Below are 20,588 nucleotides of genomic sequence, written 5' to 3'. Positions count from 1 at the left end.
ATTTAAAATTATACATTTATTAAAAAAATAAAATGTACTTACTTAAATTATTTAAATATCCTCTATTGTTTTATAAGAGTATCTTGAATTGTCACGAACCGTTTAAAAAAAATCTCCTCTCTCAGCGATCAAAAACTATTTTTACTCTTTCTCCCCATATTCTAAATTACATTAGTATAAATAAATTATTACATATTTGATAGAAATTATATTTTTATACGACAACACTATTCTTTTAAACCACTTGTGTGTATATACTGACGGTTAACCGTCTGTTTAACGATTTGATAGGATTGGAACAGTAATTGGCCCGGCCCGACAAAAGGATACCCAATCTGAAAATCCGATTATTGTCTGGGCCGGGTCCAGCTACGTGACATTTTGCAGGACCAATAATTACATTTTTTCCTTTGAAAAGCTTTTTTTTTTTTTATAGTGATCATGGCTACGATCCGGATATCTCTTTGATTTCATGTTTCTTCACGTTATAGTTGACTTGCCCATTTCTGATGATTGGTGCTCGATATCTTGATAACTTGTCCAGTTCTGATGATTTTCGAAAGACTTTCGGTTATTTATCATGATCCAAATTATAATCCGAGGACGATAAATTTCAAAAGAAATCATAATTAAATATGATTAGATCGTAATCATAATCTAATTATAATTACAAAAAATCTATTTCTTAATTTATTTTTTTAATAAATCAGAAGATCTGATCTATACGATACTTGACCTTAATAAAATATTTGGAGTGCAAGTAAGGGGATGACAATTTGAATCCCGATGGAGATGATTTTAAAGATCCACTTTTAATTATATATAATTTGCATTTTAAATTTATTTCATAAAGTAATTTAGGAAGAGAAGGCTGTCTATTTTTTTTTTTATTATTTTTTATGTAACAAAAGCATAGTCAATTTTTATTATGTCTATTTCTTTACAACACAAGGGCATCCGCTTCCCGCGGATTCCAGTTCAGCTCCTCCGATGCCTTTTAGGCGTCCCGAATATTCTGCCCCCTTCTTCTCCTCCTCCTCTTCCTCCTTCACCGCCCTTTTCCCTCCCTCCCCTTCCAAGACCAACTGCAAGGATCCTCTTCGTTGATTTCGCGATGCTTGTTTGACCATGGCCCACAGTTTGTTTGGCATCTGATTGACTGATAATCATGGGGGAGGAACCGCCCTCGGATCTCGCGGCGGAGGGGGCAGCTGCCCCCGCGAGGCCGCTCGCCGTTGTGGCGACCGCCTTTGAGGGTATATCAACGATGATCGACTGCGATAGCGATGGTCGCGGCGATCTCAGCCTCGCTCCCTTCTCCAACGCCTGCTCCCTCGTCACCGTCCTCTTCGGCTGCCTTGGCCTTGCCTTCAAGTTTGCCGAATTGGAGTACTCTTCCAAGGTTAGTTTTCTTTTCTCTTTTCCCCCTTCCAAATTGTTTCTTGCGGGCTAAGCAATTGCAAGAATCGATCGACTAGGTAGGTTTTCACGGTTGGTAAAGCTGCATCCTTCTTTAATTCTACTGCGTAAAATGGAAAAACATGAGCCGCATCTTTCTTCAATTCTTGTTTGGGTTGTGCTTGGTAATTTTCTACAACGGCCATTCTGATCTTGGTGGAGAAGAGTGAGCTAAACAAGAGATTCTTTGGCACAGCCCTAAATATTTGCATGGACTTTAGGTTTTCAAATCCTACCTACGCTAACAGACTTTCTCCCTGCTTTCTTAAGATTTCTGTAAATAAACAAGAGATTCTTCTGCATAAGTTTTACTTGTCGAATTCCATAATTTGAGCTAAACAATTCTGAAAAACATAGTTTTTACGAGTTGAGGTACACTAAGTTTTATCTTTGTCCTCTTGGAAGAATCAGTAAAACGGGAAGATATTAACTCCTTGTTCATGTTGATTTTCTCAGGTAAATGACTTGATAGAAGCATCAAAGACCTATGATACATTAAGCAGTATTCTAGAACATGATGTTGAAAATGACTCCGTAAGAAAGCAAGGTAGCCATTCCCGTAACCTTCGCAGAGTCAGGCTAGGTCTTGATCTCGTCAAAGCTTTATTTGAGCAGTATCTGTCATCAAGGTATATATTACCCTCCTTTCCACTTACTTTCGAGTTGCCAAAGTTGGCCTGGTTGCTGAAGCACATTTAATTCTGAACTCAGTTGTTTTCTGTAGATTCAGTCCTTAAGATTTTATCATTTCTTTCCAGTAGTACATAATGCATTTTGAGAAAGCAATGTTTTTTTTATAGTGATGATAATTAGGATCTTAATTTCACAATATTTTTCAGTGATTGCTCATTGAAAGAAGCTGCCTCAACTGCTTATGGCCAAGTGTGTGCCCCATTTCATGCCTGGACAATCAGAAAGGCTGTTGGTGCTGGGATGTATGCTCTTCCAACAAAGGATCAATTATTACTGAGACTAAACGAAACTGGTTAGTACACAATATGTTTGTTTCCTTCTCATGTCCTGAAGATTTTATTAGCAACTTTCTCAATTTCTACTTTTGCCCTGAATCATGGCTTAACAATCTTTGTGCATTTCACTGATCCTTGCAGATGATTCAGTGAAGAAAGAAATGGAAAGATACATCGATGCGAGCCGACCAATCATTGAATATATCGACAATCTTTTCCTTTCCAGAAACATCAGTCTGGACTGGTGATTCATTCATCATCTTTTGTAACACCTTGTTTATTTGGCAATCAAGCAGATGCTAAAGCATCGTTGGTTTCGTTTCTTAGAACTTACAGATACATTTTCATTGTTACATTTTAACTCCCAATTTCTTTGTTGTGTATTAAATATAAATAGGAAACCACAATGCTTTGGTGTGCAGATAATCATGATGCTTCTTGTTAACCTTTTCATGCAATTGTATTTAATCCAAGAGTGATGATTCATACCAACTTTGATAACGGAAAGTGTCTGAGAAGAAAGATTTATGAAATGTTGTTTAATTAAAGAGAGTGAGATGATAAAAAGTTGGGATAAAACTCTCAAACTTTCTTTTGAACTTTACTTTTCATCCTCTATAGTTTACTATCTACTCATTCCTCAATTCCTGCTGTGACAAGTGATCTGACACTGGATATCTATGACATTAAGCCAGTAAAGAATTTGGATTATTGCAATTTTTTCAATAGACTTCAGTTCAGGCAATATATTTTAGATAATAGGACTAAAGTCTAGCAAAGAAAGTTTCACTAACATCTATAAACAAGGAAAAAAAGATGGTTGATATACCTTTAGCAATCGACTGTGGAGAAATCAAAGGTAAACATGTCAAAATTGAACTGAAACTATTTTTAAATTCAAGACGGAATTGGAAATATTCGTAGGATTTCTGATCAAATAATTAAAGAAAGCATAGAGTATTTCTCCACATCCTGAAGTAAATGCAAGATTGTTTAAGGCGCGAGAAGTAGCAAATGGTTCCATGCGACTTGTTCTACGCAGACGAACCCTCATGATACAGATACAAACCAAAACCAAACCTGGCACACGCTTTGCAGAAGGCCAATTCTTCAGCTGCTGCAACAGGGTCTTCAAACTGGGCATCATTCAAGGACACTGTGCCACTCGACTCACGGTGAGCCTGCAAGCACAGTGTTGAAAACATAGGGGAAAATGTAGAGCCATTGAACAAGGTCAATGCGAATTGGGAAAATACAACTATGTGAGCAAAAACACCACAGGTTGCTTAACTACCAAGATTTGGTTGACCAGGTTATTTCTGGTTTATTAGGCATCTGGTTATCTAACGAATCTGCAGATCATTCTACTTGATTTTAACATAATGTTTATTCTTGATAACTAGAACTGTAAGAAAAAGGATTCTCTCATGACCATTTGCTATGCTAATTGAATAAAGCATAAGAAAAATAAGATTGCAACTCAGAAGCAAATACCTCTCCATCTGATCCTCTTACGGTAACTCGATACACTACTGTCACAGTTCCATTGTCTGAGAATATAACATTGCGTACTTCTCCACACCAGCCTATAAAAAGTAGCACAATAAGAGATCAGAAATAAAGTGATTCATGCCAGTTTGATAAAAATTCAAGTTGCTGACTTGTACCAAACTGCAAAACTTGAACTTGGAAAAACAGCGACTCTAAATAAAAAACTTTATAATGGCATAAACCTCTCCATAGAACCATAGAATGTCATCAGGAAACATACGGAGATAGAATTTCATAGGAAACAGTTGTTATAGTTCAGAAGAAATTCTAAATTCAAACAGACACTTTTAAGAGAGATGAGTTCCTTGCAATGACAACAGGACACCAATCGAACAACAAAATTGACAAGCACATCATGCCTGGACACAAAAATGTTGGAATTTGAATGGTGAAATTATTTGATAATGAAATTTGATGACTAAAATGGAGAAAATTAAATAAGAGGCAAAAATGGGCATAGTAGATGTCTGCCACGGAAAACAAATCAAGTGTGTACCTCAGTCTCAGGTATGAATATCCAACACGAATGTTGATCCAAAATGTTCAACACGACTATTTATGAGAACAAATAAATCTTCTCAGAGTATCAGTACCAGACAGGCACAAAGGGAGCAGCTCAAGAGTCCAAGTAACAAAGTCAATTAAAGTAAGCAATGAAGAATATGCCATACCTGAAATTAAAAATGTGCCTATCACAATGAATGAGCCTTATTGGATTCATATAAGAAGACTCAATTACTCAGGGTTATTGAAGATTGCAAATTGTGGTGACTGACACGTTTTATAGCTGGAAGAGTTGAATATAACCCTGCATAGAGCTTAGTGGAGAAATAAGAAGAATGATAATTGTGACTAGTTGGATAAATTACTTTAAGGTTATATCCAAGCAAATGGACAACAATAAACACACCGTGAGTAGCAACTATTTAGGATCATCTAAAAGATGGGTTGCTACAGGGAGCATCTTATACTCTTTTTTCCAATTTATAATTCATTAATTGTTCAATCAATAAATAAACAAAACTGATCAACACACCATTTCTTTGGGGAAAAAAACATTAATTTGCTAATAGATCACTTAAGTTTGGACTAGTAGCAATGCATTTTTTACTTGTCCCGACCTAATACTACTAGATTACTAAATCTGAAGCACAGATTTCTTTAGTTGCTTAATATTTATCACATGACTAAAAATTTGATTCTTTTAGCAAAATGCAGAAGGGAAATCTCATGTTTGGTACATGACAAAAGGAAAACAATAAAAACAAAAGCAATTAAAAACTAACTCATGAACCTACAAGAACTGAGTTTTACCTGGGGCATAAAAGCTCAGCATTCTGTTCGTGTGGTACCTAATAAATAACAACAAATTAACGCAGAATCACATATCCAGATTCTACAACAGTTAATAATAAAAAATAAAAAAATACAAACTGCTAGAAAGATAAATAGCAGAACGTTTCTCATGAACTTAAGTTCCTCTTGACAGATATGTCAATGGGAAAGCAGTTCATCAGGGGGAAAAAACCAAATTTTAAGCCCTATCGAATAATGAAATTGCTGAAGCAAAACATGTACTGAGATTAACAGATTCCATCAGTAGAGAAGCACCAACCCACATCATCTTGATTCATTCGAGGTAGTATAATGACTATAAATTAGTGCCTCACCAGGGGATCGATTTGTGGGAGGCATCGATGATCTTGTCCGGCACTCTCTTGTTCAGGTCCCTTAGGATCTCTTTAAGGGGGCGAGTGAGGGGGGAAGGGACAACATCAAGAGACACCACGTAGTTAGAGTTGGGCACCCCGGCGTAGCTTCCGCCTCCAGCGACGTTATTCTCCATCGCCATAGCCACCGCCTTCCGTCGGCTGGTCCATGCCGGGCAGAGCGAACGCGCCTGCTTCCACGAGGAGGTGGGAGCAGATCGGGCTAAAAATAACGTGGCGCCGGCGACCTCCATAAAATGCAGCGACGGATCGAGATCTCCGGCAGTGAGCGGCGGGGGAGAGAGGAGAGGAGAGAGAGAGGGAGAAGAGCAGGAGGAGAGGAGGTCGGTGATCGACCGCTTAGGTCCAGTAAAATGCCGGCTGTACCCTCCCTACCTACCAACCACGCCACTGCCGGACAGGTATCCTCTAGTTCAGGATCTCGGATCTGTTCATTCATTAATTAATTGGATAAATTAGATCCCATCCATTTAACCAATAGAGTTCTAATTCATCCAATCAATGAATGGAGATGCCTCTTCGGATCCAGAATTTTCTGGATGATCTGGTCTCGCTACTGTCTCAATCAGCTGAGTTGAGATCCTCTGTCTCTAAAATAGTGTGTCTCCATGTTTTCTTGTTGATCGGACGGTCATGATGACCTCGTGATGTGCACTGCATTTTTGAGATATAATTTAATCTGTCCAATCGATAAAGGAACATGAAGACACATCATTCTAGGGACAGAAGATCTCAAATCCAATCAGCTACCCTTGATTTCTTGCCATCAAAACTATACTAAAGTTTAAATATGTACCAATCCAATGATGCAACGATAGTGTGCTTTTAGGGGGTGCTTGGTTCATTGAAGGGAATGAGAATAAGAATGAGATTGATAGAAGTAGGGAATGGAAATGGGGACTTTCCCATTCCCCTCCTTTTACTAGGGAATGACTCATTCCTATGTTTAGGGTAATGAATCCATGGGACCCACCACTAATCCCCTAAATCAAACACCCACTTTCAATCCCTTTTCCTTTCCCTTTTCTCACTCTCATATCATCCAACTAAGTACCCCTTATTATTTATCTATCGAGACAGAGGATGAACTGGGAACGACAGCCGATGTAACGACGGCTGATGTAAGAATGTTAGGTTGACAGATCATTCGGTGCGAGTATGATTTAATTTGATTATCAATAAATTTTTTTTATAAAATTAAATTGATTATCTTAAAATTAATCGACGTATGTATGATGAATATAAGATGTCAATAAAAGAATATACCAATAAAATATGTGTCCACGATTTCCTCTTTCCTCTGTAGATAAATTCAGAATATTGATAAATCCCGAGGGAGTAATAGCTGGGAGAATACAATCTCTTCCACTTACAAGAAGCGTCCTTTAGTAAATTTATCTCTCTTCCAAATATTTTGAGATAGGCATCCATAGCGACCTGAAGTGAGCGCATCATTTTTTACCACTATAAATTCAGAACATTTGTCCCGGGATGTAAGACTGGTGCAGTGGTTAAGATCCTCCAACAATTAATTAGGTATGTAAGGTTTGATTCTCAACAATGACACATTACATAAATTTTTCTTTAGTGGGATCACAAGTTTAAAAATATTGCGCGATGGAAGTTGGGTTAGACCTATTCCCTCTATAATTAATCGGTTTGAGGAGTTGATGTCTAAATTATCAAAAAACTAATAATAAATTTAGAACATTGGCCTCAGTGGGAACCGAGCATATCAAATGTTTACCATGCTCAAATCACTTGTGATATTGGATCGCTATGCTAAGACCCATCTTCTCTTCCCAAATTTACTTGATAGTAATTGGATATCTCAATTAAAAAAAATCTAACTTATATATACTTAAATTTTAATTTTAAAATATTTATTTTATTTAAACTTGGTTATTTTTATTCTTTTAAATATTATTATGGGTAAATTATCCTAAACTCTCTACAAATTTAACTTTGTGTTCAGTCCCTACATTAGAACAAAATTATTCCCACTTTCTGTTGGAGCAGCGGGGCCGGCAAGAGGGAGGAGTGAATTACCTAAAATAGAAAAATAAAACTCTACTTCGATCTTCAACTCAGATTAGTAGCACACTTATATAAATAACGTTAAACAATTAATATATAAATAAAGACACAAAGGAATTACCTGGTTACAACCTAGGTGGTTGCTAATCTAAGGCAAAGGAAAGCGCTAAAATATCTCCTTCGTGTAGACGGAAAAGCCTATTATACTTTTCAAAAACTCAGGAATGTATTAGGAAATGAGAACTAGAGTTGATATATACTTCCTAGGTCCAGGAGTCTTTTTATAGTCACTGGAAAATCTTATCCGTAACTTGAGGGCACCTCCAAAGGCCTTGGAGGGCACCTCCAGCGAGGCGTAGTGGATAAAGGTTTATCCACTGTGAACGGCTACTTTGACTGGCCGAAGGCACCTTCCATACTCATGGAGGGCACCTTCCATGCTTATGGAGGGTGCTCTCCATGCTTATGGAGAGCGCCTTCAACCTGAAGGTAGTGAAGATGCGGGCGCACCTCGGAGGCGCCTTCAACCCTTGTTGAGGGCGCCTTTGGCAATCTTCATCAGCTTCTTTCGTTCTTTCGTTGCTCCAATCGCTTGGGTGATTGCGGCCAACCGAAACAGGACTCACCCAAACCCAATTTCCGGCCTTCTCCTCGAACAGGCTTCCGCTCCGGCTTCTCGTCCCTCGAACATCACGTACGTTCTTCTCGTCCACCGGTGTACTGTTGGAACCCCAAGGATGTTTTGGTGTGATCAACAAGTTAAGTTAGGTCCTGTGTGTTTCTAACCTTGTGTCTAATTGTGCAGGAGCTTAGGAGCACAAGTACTCGAGTGGAAGACGCAGCTAGCGGGACGGCACGCGGTGCGTTCGAGGGACAAGGTGCTGCGGAAGAGTACTCGGTGGACGAGAAGGAAGCGTGCGGTGGTTCCGAGGGACGAAAGCCGGAGCGGAAGACTGCTCGGGGAGCAAGAGACGCAGCTAGCGAGAAGGTCAGCACGGGGTGCGACTGAGGGACGAAGACTGCAGATGAGTACGCTAGTGGACGAGAAGGAAACACGCGGCGATTCTGAGGGACGAGAAGCCGGAGCGGAAGGCTGCTCGAGAAGACCGGAAGTTGGGTTCGGGTGAGCCCTTTTCCGGATGGCAGAAATCACCCAAGCGAGCGGATCCGGAGCAGAAGACCTGGACCGAGGCGGGACTGAACAGAGAAGAGGTCCCGGACAAAAAGTCAACCACTGTTGAATTTTTGCTCCGGGGCGCCCGGAACCATTCCGGGCGCCCAGACCAGCATATTTGACCAGAATGCGTCATTCGCGTTCTGAACGTTGGGGGATAAAGTTTTATCCCCCCAGGGCGCCCGGAACCCTTCCAGGCGCCCCGACCAAGACTATAAATATAGCTTTGATCCAGAAGCTTTTCAACGAACTCATAATTGTAATTCCAACGCTTGTGTGCTATTAGAGTTAAGCTTCTGTTTCTGTGCTTCAAATTTGTAAGAGACTTCTCAGCTTGAAGGAGTATTTAGTGCGCTTAATTTTCCTTGGATTAACAACCACATCGGTTGTAACCAAGTAAGCATCTTGTCTCTTACTTTATGTTTTTAATTTACTGTTCTGCTTTATTTATGCAAGTGTTAGCTTAAAGAGTTCGAGGAAGGGTTGTTTGTTTTTGTGTTTACAGGACTATCCAACAACCCCTCCTAGCCGGCCGCGACGATCCTACAAGTGGTATAAGAGTCGAGATGCCTCAGAAGAACTAACCGCACTCAGACTTTGGTATTTTTTTTATAATGAAATTTGGTTATGAAGCACCAAAGACAACGAATGGAGAAGAAATCGATAAACGTCTCTGGACCCAGAAGCAACGTGAGGAGTTTATGGCAAACGAGCGAGCTGAATTTCACCTTCTGACTATAATACCAAAAGAATATCTCGACAGAGTCGGAGAATACAAGAACGCAAAAGAACTTTGGGAAAAGTTCTTGAAGATCTACGAAGAACCAGCTGAAGCCGAATCCGACTCCTTGATGGACACCGAGCCGTCGACAGAACAGTCCGAGAATGAGGAAACTGCCGAGATAGTCGATCTCCATCCCGAGGACACAGAAAGCTCATCCCAGGTGAGCATCAATGAAGGGGGAGAGATATTGGAAGAAAGCAACTCAACAGGGGGAGAATCAACCGCTGACAAGGTAAGTCAGGTATGGTCTCTACCTTCTGAGCAGTTGGATAAATTTATTAAAAAGTTTTCTGAAAATGAAAAGTTGCTTGGAAATTTTTACAATTTAAAAATCGAATCATCGAAAGAGTTTTTCGTTTTACCAATAACTTTGAAAGAATTCTGCAAATTAAAAGTGTTGTCAAAAGACTTTTGCAAATTACAAAATATTTTAACAAGAGAATTTTGCAAGTTAGAAATTTTGTCGAAAGACTTTTGTAAATTACAGAGCATTTTTTCGAAAAAATTATGAAAACTAGAAATATTATCGAAAACTTTTTCCGGATCTAAAAATTTTTCCGAATTACAAATTATCTCATCGAAAGAGTTTTTCGGATTAGAGAATCGCCTGTCGAATAAATTTTGCAAATTACAAAATATTCTTTCAAACGAATTTTGCACATTGCCGAAAGAATTTTTACAAATTATACTGTCGAAAAATTTTATCAAGTTAGAATTTATGTTATTGAAATATTTTTGTGTAGTAGAAAATCAAAAAATAACAGAAAATGACAGGTTAAAAAATCGAATAAAATTTTTAACATGTTTAATATTTGTTGACTTAAATCTGAAAAATTGTGAGTTAAGAAATTATGATAAATTAAAATGGAAATTTAAAATTTTCTGATAAAATCATGAGAATTAAAAAATTTTAAAAAAATAAAATAAATGCATAGAAATTTTTTTAATGTTCTAAAAAATTTTCTTGCATAAAATTTTGGGCTTAGAAAGATTTTTTCTTGATGGCAAAAGTTTAGAAACTTCTCAGAAAAGTTCTTAATAACTTAGAAATTTTTCTTGACTTAGAAATATTCTCCAGAAAATCATTGAAATAGATTTTTATATATTTTCTAAGTGTCAACCCTTAGATTTTTCTTGCAACCCCAAATTTTTTATGTGATCAAAGGGGGAGAAGAAAAAGTATAAGTCTAGGGGGAGGTAGAAAATTGAAAATTGGAAAATTGGAAAATTTTGAAATTTAATGTTTCTATCTTGTTGCACGTTATTGCAATAAATTGTTTAATTTTCATATCTATTTTTGACCCTAGCTTAACTTGGGTTGATCACATCAAAAAAGGGGAGATTGTTGGAACCCCAAGGATGTTTTGGTGTGATCAACAAGTTAAATTATGTCTTGTGTATTTCTAACCTTGTGTCTAAGTGTGCAGGAGCTTAGGAGCAAAGGTACTCGAGCGGAAGACGCAGCTAGCGAGAAGGACGGCACGCGGTGCGTCCGAGGGACGAGGTGATGCGGAAGAGTACCCCGGTGGACGAGAAGGAAGTGTGCGGTGGTTCCGAGGGACGAAAGCCGGAGCGGAAGATTGCTCGGGGGAGCAAGAGACGCAGCTAGCGAGAAAGTCGGCACGGGGTGCGACTGAGGGACGAAGACTGCAGATGAGTACGCTGGTGGACGAGAAGGAAACACGCGGCGATTCCGAGAGACGAGAAGCCGGAGCGGAAGGCTGCTCGAGAAGACCGGAAGTTGGGTTCGGGTGAGCCCTTTTCCGGATGGCAGAATTCGCCCAAGCGAGCAGATCCGGAGCAGAAGATCCAGACCGAGGCGGGACTGAATCAGAGAAGAGGTCCCGGACAAAAAGTCAACCACTGTTGACTTTTTGCTCCGGGGCACCCGGAACCATTCCGGGCGCCCGGAGTAGTCCGGGGCGCTCAGAATGGCTCCGGGCGCCCGGACTAGCATATTTGACCAGAACGCGTCATTCGCGTTCTGAACATTGGGGGATAAAATTTTATCCCCCCAGGGCGCCCAGAACCCTTCTAGGCGCCCCGACCAAGGCTATAAATATAGCCTTAGTCCAGAAGTTTTTCAACGAACTCAGAATTGTAATTCCAACGCTTGTGTGCTATTAGAGTTAAGCTTCTGTTTCTGTGCTTCAAAGTTGTAAGAGGCTTCTACGCCTGAAGGAGTATTTAGTGCGCTTAATCTTCCTTGGATTAACAACCACATCGGCTGTAACCAAGTAAACCACTTGTCTCTTACTTTATGTTTTTAATTTACTGTTCTGCTTTATTTATGCAAGTGTTATCTTAAAGAGTTCAAGGAAGGGTTATTTGTTTTTGTGTTTACTGGACTATCCAACAATCCCCTCCTAGCCGGCCGCCAACGGTCCTACATGTACTCTTCCATAGCACTTTGTCCCTCGGATGCACCGAGCCCGTCAGCTCCCTTCCCGTGCCATCCTTCTCACTAGTTGCGTCTTCCGCTCGACTTCCTGTGCTCCTAAGCTCCTGCATGCTTAGACACAGGGATTAAAACAAAACAGGACCTAATTTTAATTTGCTTGGAGAGCGCCTTCAGCGAGGCGTAGTGGATAAGGCTTTATCCACTGTGAACGACTACTTTGACTGGCCGAAGGCACCTTCCATACTCATGGAGGGTGCCTTCCATGCTTATGAAGGGCGCCCTCTATGCGTATGGAGGGCGCCTTCCGCCTGAAGGTTGCGGAGGCGCGAGTGCGCCTCGGAGGCGCTTTCAACATTTGTTGAGGGCGCCTTCGGCAATCTTCATCAGCTTCTTTCACTCTTCCGCTGCTCCGATCCCCTGGGTGATTGTGGCCAACCGAAATAGGGCTCACCCGAACCCAATTTTCGGCCTTCTCCTCGAGTAGGCTTCCGCTCCGGCTTCTCATCCCTCGAACGTCGCGTGCGTTCTTCTCGTCCACCGGTGTACTCTTCCGTAGCACTTCGTCCCGTCGGCTCTCTTCCTGTGTCATCCTTCTCGCCAGCTGCGTCTTCCGCTCAACTTCCTGTGCTCCTAAGCTCCTGCACACTTAGACACAGGGATCAAAACAAAACAAGATCTGACTTTAACTTGGTTGATCACACTAAAACAACCACGGGAACCAACACTTTCTACATGCAAACTTTTCTTTGCTTCAACTCCCTTCCAACTCCTAATGCATATCGATTTACCTAATTATTTTCATTTTTTTAGGTATAAAAAGTCTAAAATGAGATATAATTCTTTTGAATTCAACACATTTTAACTAGAATACCATTATTTTTATCTAAATTCAACACTATTTAACTAGAATCGAATATATCAATCAATTGGATAGATAGAAAAAAGTTATGCTCAATTTGATAAAAAAAAAATACTAGATTCTAATTTAAGTGAGCTGGATTTAGAAGAATTATATCTCATTTTAAAGTTTTTTAACCTATAAAAATAAGGGTAATTAGGTAAATCAGTGTGCATTAGGGAGTTGGAATTTGGAAGGAATTTGAAGTAAAGAAAAATTTGCATGCAGGGAGTGAGAATAATTTTTTTTTGACATAAGGACTGAACACAAAGTTGAGTTTGCTATTAGGAATTTTATAATAATTTACTGTTATTATATCATGAGAAAAATATGAAGAAAAAAAACACATCTTCGATGATAAATTTAATACCATGTCTTGCCCCAGTAGGGATCCTCTGGTCCGTAATTTGCGGACCAGAGGATGCCCCACTGTATGAGGATCATTGATTTAGATGAAGCCCACCTTTAAATTGATAGGGTCTATCCAAATCAAGGATAAACAATAATGAATCATTCTCGTAAATTATGAACTAGAGGATCTATCCTCTGTCTTGCCCTAGGGCATAACGCCTAACTAACGTTATTTATCTTTTTCTATATGGGTCACCACTAGGAAAGACGTAAAGGTAAGATTTATGTTTTATTTAATATGATGTCAACTTTATAAACATAATTCTATTATTTTTAGTTATATCGATATGTATTTTAAACAAGAATTCTTTTTAAAATAAATTTTTTTAAAAACAATAATTGTAAAGAATAATGTATGTTGTAATTATTTAGGACACGTAACATAACTCTTTTTTTTAAATATATATAATATAATTAGATTTGAATTAAAATAAAATAATTAAAAGATAAATTTTAAGAAAAGTGATATAGTTTATTGTTACTTAAAATCTTTAATATGATTTTTAAAATTTTAAAAATATATTTTAGCATTTAACTATCTTTTGGTTAAAACTTACATAGATCTATAAATGAATTAATGTTTATGAGCCAATTTGGCAAGAATTTGCTTGTATTTGTTGGTCAATTGTGTATTGATGTGGACATGGTTGAGAGGCAAGGAGGGAATTAAAGAGAAAGAGAGAAGTATTTGTGTCTTTTTAGTATTAGGGCATTAAGAGATGGAGGAGGGGTTAGTGTAGAGGGGATTTCTTTTGGTTCGTGAATCTCCGCCGCCGCCAAGCACAAAGGAGGGAACTGCTTCCTTCCGCCGCCGCCACGGGACCGACCTGGTCGCCTCCGAGTGCCTCTCGTCGCCAGCCGCCGCTCCTCTCCCTCACTTCCTCGCGATGCCACCAATGGACCGACACCGTCTCCTCCTTTCTTCTTCGACCCCAGTGCCTTCCGCCGCTGCCGCCGGCGTCTCACGTCGCCACCATCGCAGCCAGCGGCTGCGGACGCCGTCGCCGACACCTCTCACAGTCGCGACTCCACCTCTGCCGCCGTCGAGTCCAGCGGCCATCGCTACCTTGTCCAATGTCACCTGTCGCTACCGCGTCTAGCGGCCTCTGTCGCCGCTGAGTCCAGCGGCCACTGCCACAGCCTCCAGCGGCCGCTGCAGCAGCTTCCATGTTGGCGTACGATCTCAACGCTGATTCGGTGCTAAGCCACCGCTGATTCGGCCATCGGGCCGCTGCTATTGCATTCTGCCTCATGATATGTGTTATGCCTGGTGTGTGGTGTTCCGGCCATTGAGTAGTTCTGTTTCGCTATTCGCATCGTTATTATGCTTGCTGTACCAGGTTCCATGTCATTGTCTCTAGATCTGGCTCCTCAGTTGACTCACACTCGTCTACTCAGCACGGTCTCGACGTTCCGATCAGAATCACGATCAGCTCGTCGATCCATCCGAGGACGTCCCTCGGGACCAGGGTGCGTTGCCGTATTCATGCTTATATATTCGTGGAACCCGTCTCAAGCATCGGGGTACCAGGGACCGGGGCAATCCAGTCATCGGTACCTGTTGACCGACGACTTGGTTAATACATAAGACAACTCATCATTCGGGTCATAGGGATGCAGTCAACTTTCTAGACATGTCACACTGGTACATCCGTTTTCTCTTCCCGACAAGAACTTGATATTATATATATATATATATATAATGTTTATAAATAGAGATGAATTATTCATGAACAATATTGAATAATTTCTTTATTTAAGTTCATCAATATTTTTTTATTAAATTTATAAGTGGATAAATAAAAATTTAAAATGAATAAATAATTTTATAATATTATATTCCCTAGTAAATTAAATAAGTTGTAAAAGGTAGAAGTTTCAAATAATTGGATAAGTTTAAATTAAAATTTTAATAACATCTAAATAAACTGAGGTTAACTAAGTAAAAAAATAAAATTTTTATAATAATTTTGATGACTTGATTAATTTTAACTTAACTTAATTATTTTATCAAATGAGTTTAACCGATGTGGATAAAAATATTAAATGCATGGAAAATAGTATACCATTAAGGTGGTGTTTGGTTTTAATAGTATTGTAAAATAGGAATATGTATGAGTATGAATATTATTATTAAAAATAATGTTTGGTTAGTTAGAATATTTTCTATCAGAATAAATTAAAAAAAAAATTTATCCATAGAGAAAAAATTAGATGTGTGAGAAAAATATAATGAGAGAGAATGATGAGTTAGAAAATATGATGAAAAAAAATAACGAGAGAGAAAGTGTGAAGAGAGAATAAAAAAAGAGAGTGATGGGAGAGAGCATGGTGACAAAAGGCGAATACGCTCTCCCTCAGTGCCCCCGTCAACCTGTCCCAGGACTAACACGAAGGAGATAAATTATGAGAGCATGATGAGAAAGGATGAGGAGAGAGAAATGTGATAAGAGAGAATGAAGAGTAAGAAAGTATGGTGAGAGAAAATGAGGAGAGAGAGAGAGTGATGGGAGATATTGAAAGAGAGAAAGTATGTTGAAAGAAAAAATGTGATGAGAAAAAAATGAGGAAAGAGGATATGATAGAAAAAAAACATGATGAGAGAGGATAAAGAAAGAGAAAATATGATGGACGATAATAAAGAGAGAGAAAGTGTGATGAAAGACAATGAGGAGAAAGTGTATGATGGGAGAGAGTGAGGAGAGAGAAAGTATGATGAAAGAAAAAATGTGATGATAACATGGGAAAGATATTAAGAGTATTTTCGTCCAAAATTTAATTTCATTTCTATTCTCATCAAAACCTAAGGGAGGAGGGTGAGTTTTATCAATGCCAAGTTTTTGAGTTTTATTATAAAATTTTAATATCATTTTCATCAACCAAAAATAATATTTGAGAATAAAATCAATTCCTTATTCCTAAACCCCTAAACTAAACGCCACCTAAGTTTTTATCAATATTTAATATCAAAATATCTTGATTGTTTACAATCATCTCAAAACCAAAAATCTAAGATTAGACTCTTATAACATTTTAAAAGAGTTATTATTTAAAGTTTTATTTTAAGAGTCGTTAATGAATGAAAGTTGTATTTAATATACCAAGTTTTGACTAAGACATAGTTAAGTGTTAAAATATATTACATAATTTTCTAAATAACAATAAGTTACCATTGTTTAAAGATTTTTTTTTTCTCAATTTTAATTTTTTATGCCACTTAAATTAAATTTTGACAAGGAAAATTGTGTTTAAATATATTATACAATTCAAAAAGTCAGGATCTTAAATAATTATTAAAAAAAATCAAATTCAGGGTCTTCGATAAGTATAACATAGATAATTTTTTCATTTAAATTTTCTTTAAGACAGAAAACATCATTGTTTTCTTTTTATCATGAAACAATTTAAAGTGTACACCACAACCAGGAGATTAAATACCAACAGCAATGTCATAATAAACATCATTGTTATATTTTTGACAATTTTATAATCTTTGTGAAACAAGGAGAAGATGAGAGGCATTTTACAATAGCACAAGTGCTTCTTAAATGACCCAAAACCATGAAACAATTGAACCAGAAGCCAGGCCAATTGCTAAGAACAGCACTATCACAATTCCTGCGGTCTCTGAATGTTGTATTGGCACAGATTTTGGTGTTAGTATCATCAACACAGAGGTCAAGTACCCATTTGTAAGACCTAAAAGACATGTCAAGATTGTCACTGGAACTTCGGTGCGGAAGAATTTCGGGCCATGTAAGCAACCCAAGAACAGTGGGTAGAACAGAAGCCTCACGATGCAGGAAACGACTGCAACATTTTCATTCTCCAGGAGGTAAACTGCGGTCAGGGACTTCCCAACCAAATCAAACACATTGTATCCGGCAATGAGAATAATTGGGTACCAGTCTTTCAGGGTCTCAGAATGGACGTCTTCTGTAATATATCCAGGGAAAATTGATAGTGTGACGAGATATATGAGCATGATCCCAAAACCAGACCATTTGATCCTTCCAACAATGTGACACAGTGTTGATCTCCATACAGATCCACTCATGGGGCCTTTCTCGGTCTTCTCTTTTTTCATAGCTGCTTGTTTGATGCCTTTGTAGTACTGAACAACCGGAAGCCTGTCGGCTATATTGTAACAAGCGATGCAGATGACCATCATCACAACACTCACAATAAAGTATAAATTGGCACTTTGTCTCAAGCCATGAGCATCTTGAGGATAAATGGATTTCGTAAATACTCTCATAGCTGAAACAAGTACTCCTGTATATCCATGGCATTGTAAGTTGTAATCTTAGTTAAGAATGTCAAGATCAAGAAAAATATCCAAAGAATAAAAAGAATATGCAGATAAAATTGTGTATTTACTCAACTTCTAGAAGGCAAAGATTTCAGCCATAACATTAAATACATGTCCAAACAATCTGAGAGTATTATATTACATTAATCTTTCCCAACCAAACTTAGAGTTAGTGAATTTGCCAGAGTTATACTGTCTATTTGTAAAACTTGTCTGATTTCCACTCTGTTGATTAATTATTACTGCTGTAGCTTAGACAACTAGAAGCAAGCTGGCTTCCTTCCCAGCTTAACATTTATCTATGCTTTCTTCTATTTGCATGTATTTTTGTTAAAAGAGTAGTCCTTACATGCCTTAGTGTGATGGGATAAAACGTAAGTCCATTTCTTCAGCATTCATATGGTTGTCCACCAAACATTTCTAGAAAAGCAAAAGACTAAGGCATTGTGCGCTAGTACATCTATCAGAAATTAAAGGACTAACCCTAATGTTGGTTCAGCATCAGATAAAGGTCTCATCGCTGACCATCTTGTAAAAATATTCCAAGTCTGTAAATTTTCTATGGTCAAATATACTTAAGACTAGGTGAGTGGAGTCTAGATAATTTTCGCTAATTTTCAAAAGGTACTAAAGCTCAGAGCAATGCAGCCCTCGCTTGATTTGCTTATACTTTATACAATGTAGCTTCTAACTACCAACAAGGTTTCATCACAAGTCATGGCATCCATGATCATCACCCTCAATGAGGCTTCCAACTATCTAACAGAGTCACTTCTTTCACTCGTCATGGCATCCATGATCATCACACTCAATGAGGCTTCTACTTGCGGCTTCTTCTAGCATCCCTTCTATGACTATGGTCTCCACACATCATTGCCTCGATGTCAAGACAATTTCTCCACGTGTCACTAATTTCAAACGTCCCAACCTCAAAGCTCATTGGTGCTTTATTCATCAACACATACTGCAATAGCAGTGTTGGATCTTCATCTTTGCAATCCCCCATGTTGAGTTTGTCCAATAGACAGCCAATATTCACCACCTGCTAAAGGCCGTTTAGCTTCACGGCCATCACCACAAAGAAAATAAATGGAAAAAATATGCTGCTTAAGCATTTGCAAATGTTCAGTTCATGGGTCAATTAGAACAGTTGACCAAAAAACATATTGGTATTCCTAATATTAGACAGATCTGTGAAAAAAATTGATGCCCAAATCTGTCAATTAGAACATTTAGACCTTAATTCCTACGCCACTGTTCTTTTAAGAAACATCAGTTGAGTTGTTCGTGTGATGCTCAGATACCCAACCACTTGTTCATCCCATCAATGGAGATCCATTTTTCGATTACGTAAAGAATAGGGAACATGTTTCCCTTTGCGTGACATTACTAATTATTGAAAAAGCAGCAATTAGGTTTGAAAAATAATCCATACCAGAAGCGGCAGTGCCGGCGACGACCGCCTGCATGTACCTCTCAGGGAGCTCTCCGGCGGATCCGATTACTCCACCCTGGACAAGGGCGTCGGCTATACCGGATAGGACCACGGCACCGACAGTGACATCGTACGCTCCATAAAGACCCCTCACGCCCTTGACGTAGGCGGCATCCATGATCGGGACGACGAGCAGAGAGACGACGAAGAGAGCGAGGCCGGCGTTGATGCGTAGCGGGGCGCTTGACAAGTGGGCCCAACCGACGATGAGGAGGAGGAGGAGGAGTAATGTGAGCATGTAGGAAACCGAGAAGACGCGGTCGACGGGAGCGTCCGGGTAAAGGTAGGAGAAGTAGTCGACGGCGGTGATGAAGGAGTTCCACGGCAGGAGGAACCCCGCCCCCAGGATGAAGTACACCGCGTACGCCAATCGGAAAGCGTCCTTCGGTGCGGCCTCAGCAACTGCCTCCTCCGAGTACGCCGTCGGCGACTCCTCGCCGCCGGCCGCCTCAAGGAGAAGTCCTGCCCTTTCGTCATTCCCTTCTCCGCCCATCCTCTCTCTCTCTCTCTCTCTCTCTCTCTCTCAGCCCGATGGCTTAGTAAAATACAAGAATTGTAATAAGGCCTCAACTTTCCATCCGAACTGTTGCTCTTCTATCTCCATCTATCTGAACCGTTCATCTTCTGGGGTACGTGAGCGGACCAGGGGACAAAGTACACCGATACCACGTGGCAAATATGATTATTAATCTAAAGTTTAATAGCCATGCTTGACACGCAAATATATTATATATATATATATATATATATATATATATATATATATACACCGATACTACGTGGCAAATATGATTATTAATCTAAAGTAATATAGTTTAATAACCATGCTTGACACGCAAACATATTTGATATATATATATATATATAATTTTATAAATAATAATTATCTCTTTATCTTTTTTATTCATCATTATATTTGATAAAGATTCTCATAAAATTTATACATATACTATATAAATAAAAATAGAAACTCTAAAAGGAATGATCAATCAAAAACTCATTTTATCATCCTCATCAAATAAAAAAAAACTAGAATTATAAATTGATAAATCAAAATCAAATGAAGATTGAACAAAGTTCATCATTAAAAATCTCCTTTTCATTATCAAATGTGACATACAATGAAGTAGGAGTGATTTTGGTTCATCAATTTAGAATTCTGATTCCTTTTTAGTCCTTTTTTAGTTTGATGAGGATGATAGAATGAGTATTTGACTGATTATTCATTTTAAAGTTGTTTTTCTGTTTATGTAGGTACATATAAAAATTTTGTGAGAGTTTTTAACGAAGAATATAATGATCAATTTAATATGTTTTTTCTCTCTTGGAGTTATTATTGAAAAATGATAAAAAAAAAAAGAAAAAAGAT

At 38.6% G+C, this 20,588-nt stretch overlaps 3 protein-coding genes across 3 annotated transcripts; 1 reads left to right on the top strand and 2 right to left on the bottom strand.

The window, feature by feature from the left end:
* Positions 1–950: 950 nt before the first annotated feature.
* Positions 951–2,779, top strand: LOC122013137 (ACD11 homolog protein-like). Its single transcript, XM_042569582.1, has 4 exons — positions 951–1,402; positions 1,915–2,087; positions 2,298–2,443; positions 2,568–2,779. The coding sequence occupies exons 1-4, from the start codon at positions 1,169–1,171 to the stop codon at positions 2,672–2,674; spliced, it is 660 nt and encodes a 219-aa protein (XP_042425516.1). The 5' UTR covers positions 951–1,168; the 3' UTR covers positions 2,675–2,779.
* A 521-nt stretch (positions 2,780–3,300) lies between these two features.
* On the bottom strand, positions 3,301–6,105 carry LOC122038597 (DNA repair RAD52-like protein 2, chloroplastic). The gene is made up of 4 exons (XM_042598401.1): positions 5,648–6,105; positions 5,292–5,329; positions 3,921–4,012; positions 3,301–3,607 (listed from the first exon to the last, which is right to left on the bottom strand). Exons 1-4 carry the CDS (start codon positions 5,938–5,940, stop codon positions 3,461–3,463), a joined length of 570 nt encoding a protein of 189 aa, XP_042454335.1. The 5' UTR covers positions 5,941–6,105; the 3' UTR covers positions 3,301–3,460.
* Positions 6,106–16,824: 10,719 nt separating this feature from the next.
* LOC122038596 (equilibrative nucleotide transporter 1-like) lies at positions 16,825–19,759 on the bottom strand. The gene is made up of 2 exons (XM_042598399.1): positions 19,160–19,759; positions 16,825–17,687 (listed from the first exon to the last, which is right to left on the bottom strand). The coding sequence occupies exons 1-2, from the start codon at positions 19,710–19,712 to the stop codon at positions 16,957–16,959; spliced, it is 1,284 nt and encodes a 427-aa protein (XP_042454333.1). The 5' UTR covers positions 19,713–19,759; the 3' UTR covers positions 16,825–16,956.
* Positions 19,760–20,588: the final 829 nt, after the last annotated feature.

This window comes from Zingiber officinale, chromosome 1A, assembly GCF_018446385.1.
Source record: "Zingiber officinale cultivar Zhangliang chromosome 1A, Zo_v1.1, whole genome shotgun sequence".
Classification (NCBI taxonomy): Eukaryota; Viridiplantae; Streptophyta; class Magnoliopsida; order Zingiberales; family Zingiberaceae; genus Zingiber; species Zingiber officinale.
The sequence above is the reverse complement of the archived record's forward strand: the minus strand, read 5'-3'. Positions and strand labels throughout refer to the sequence as shown.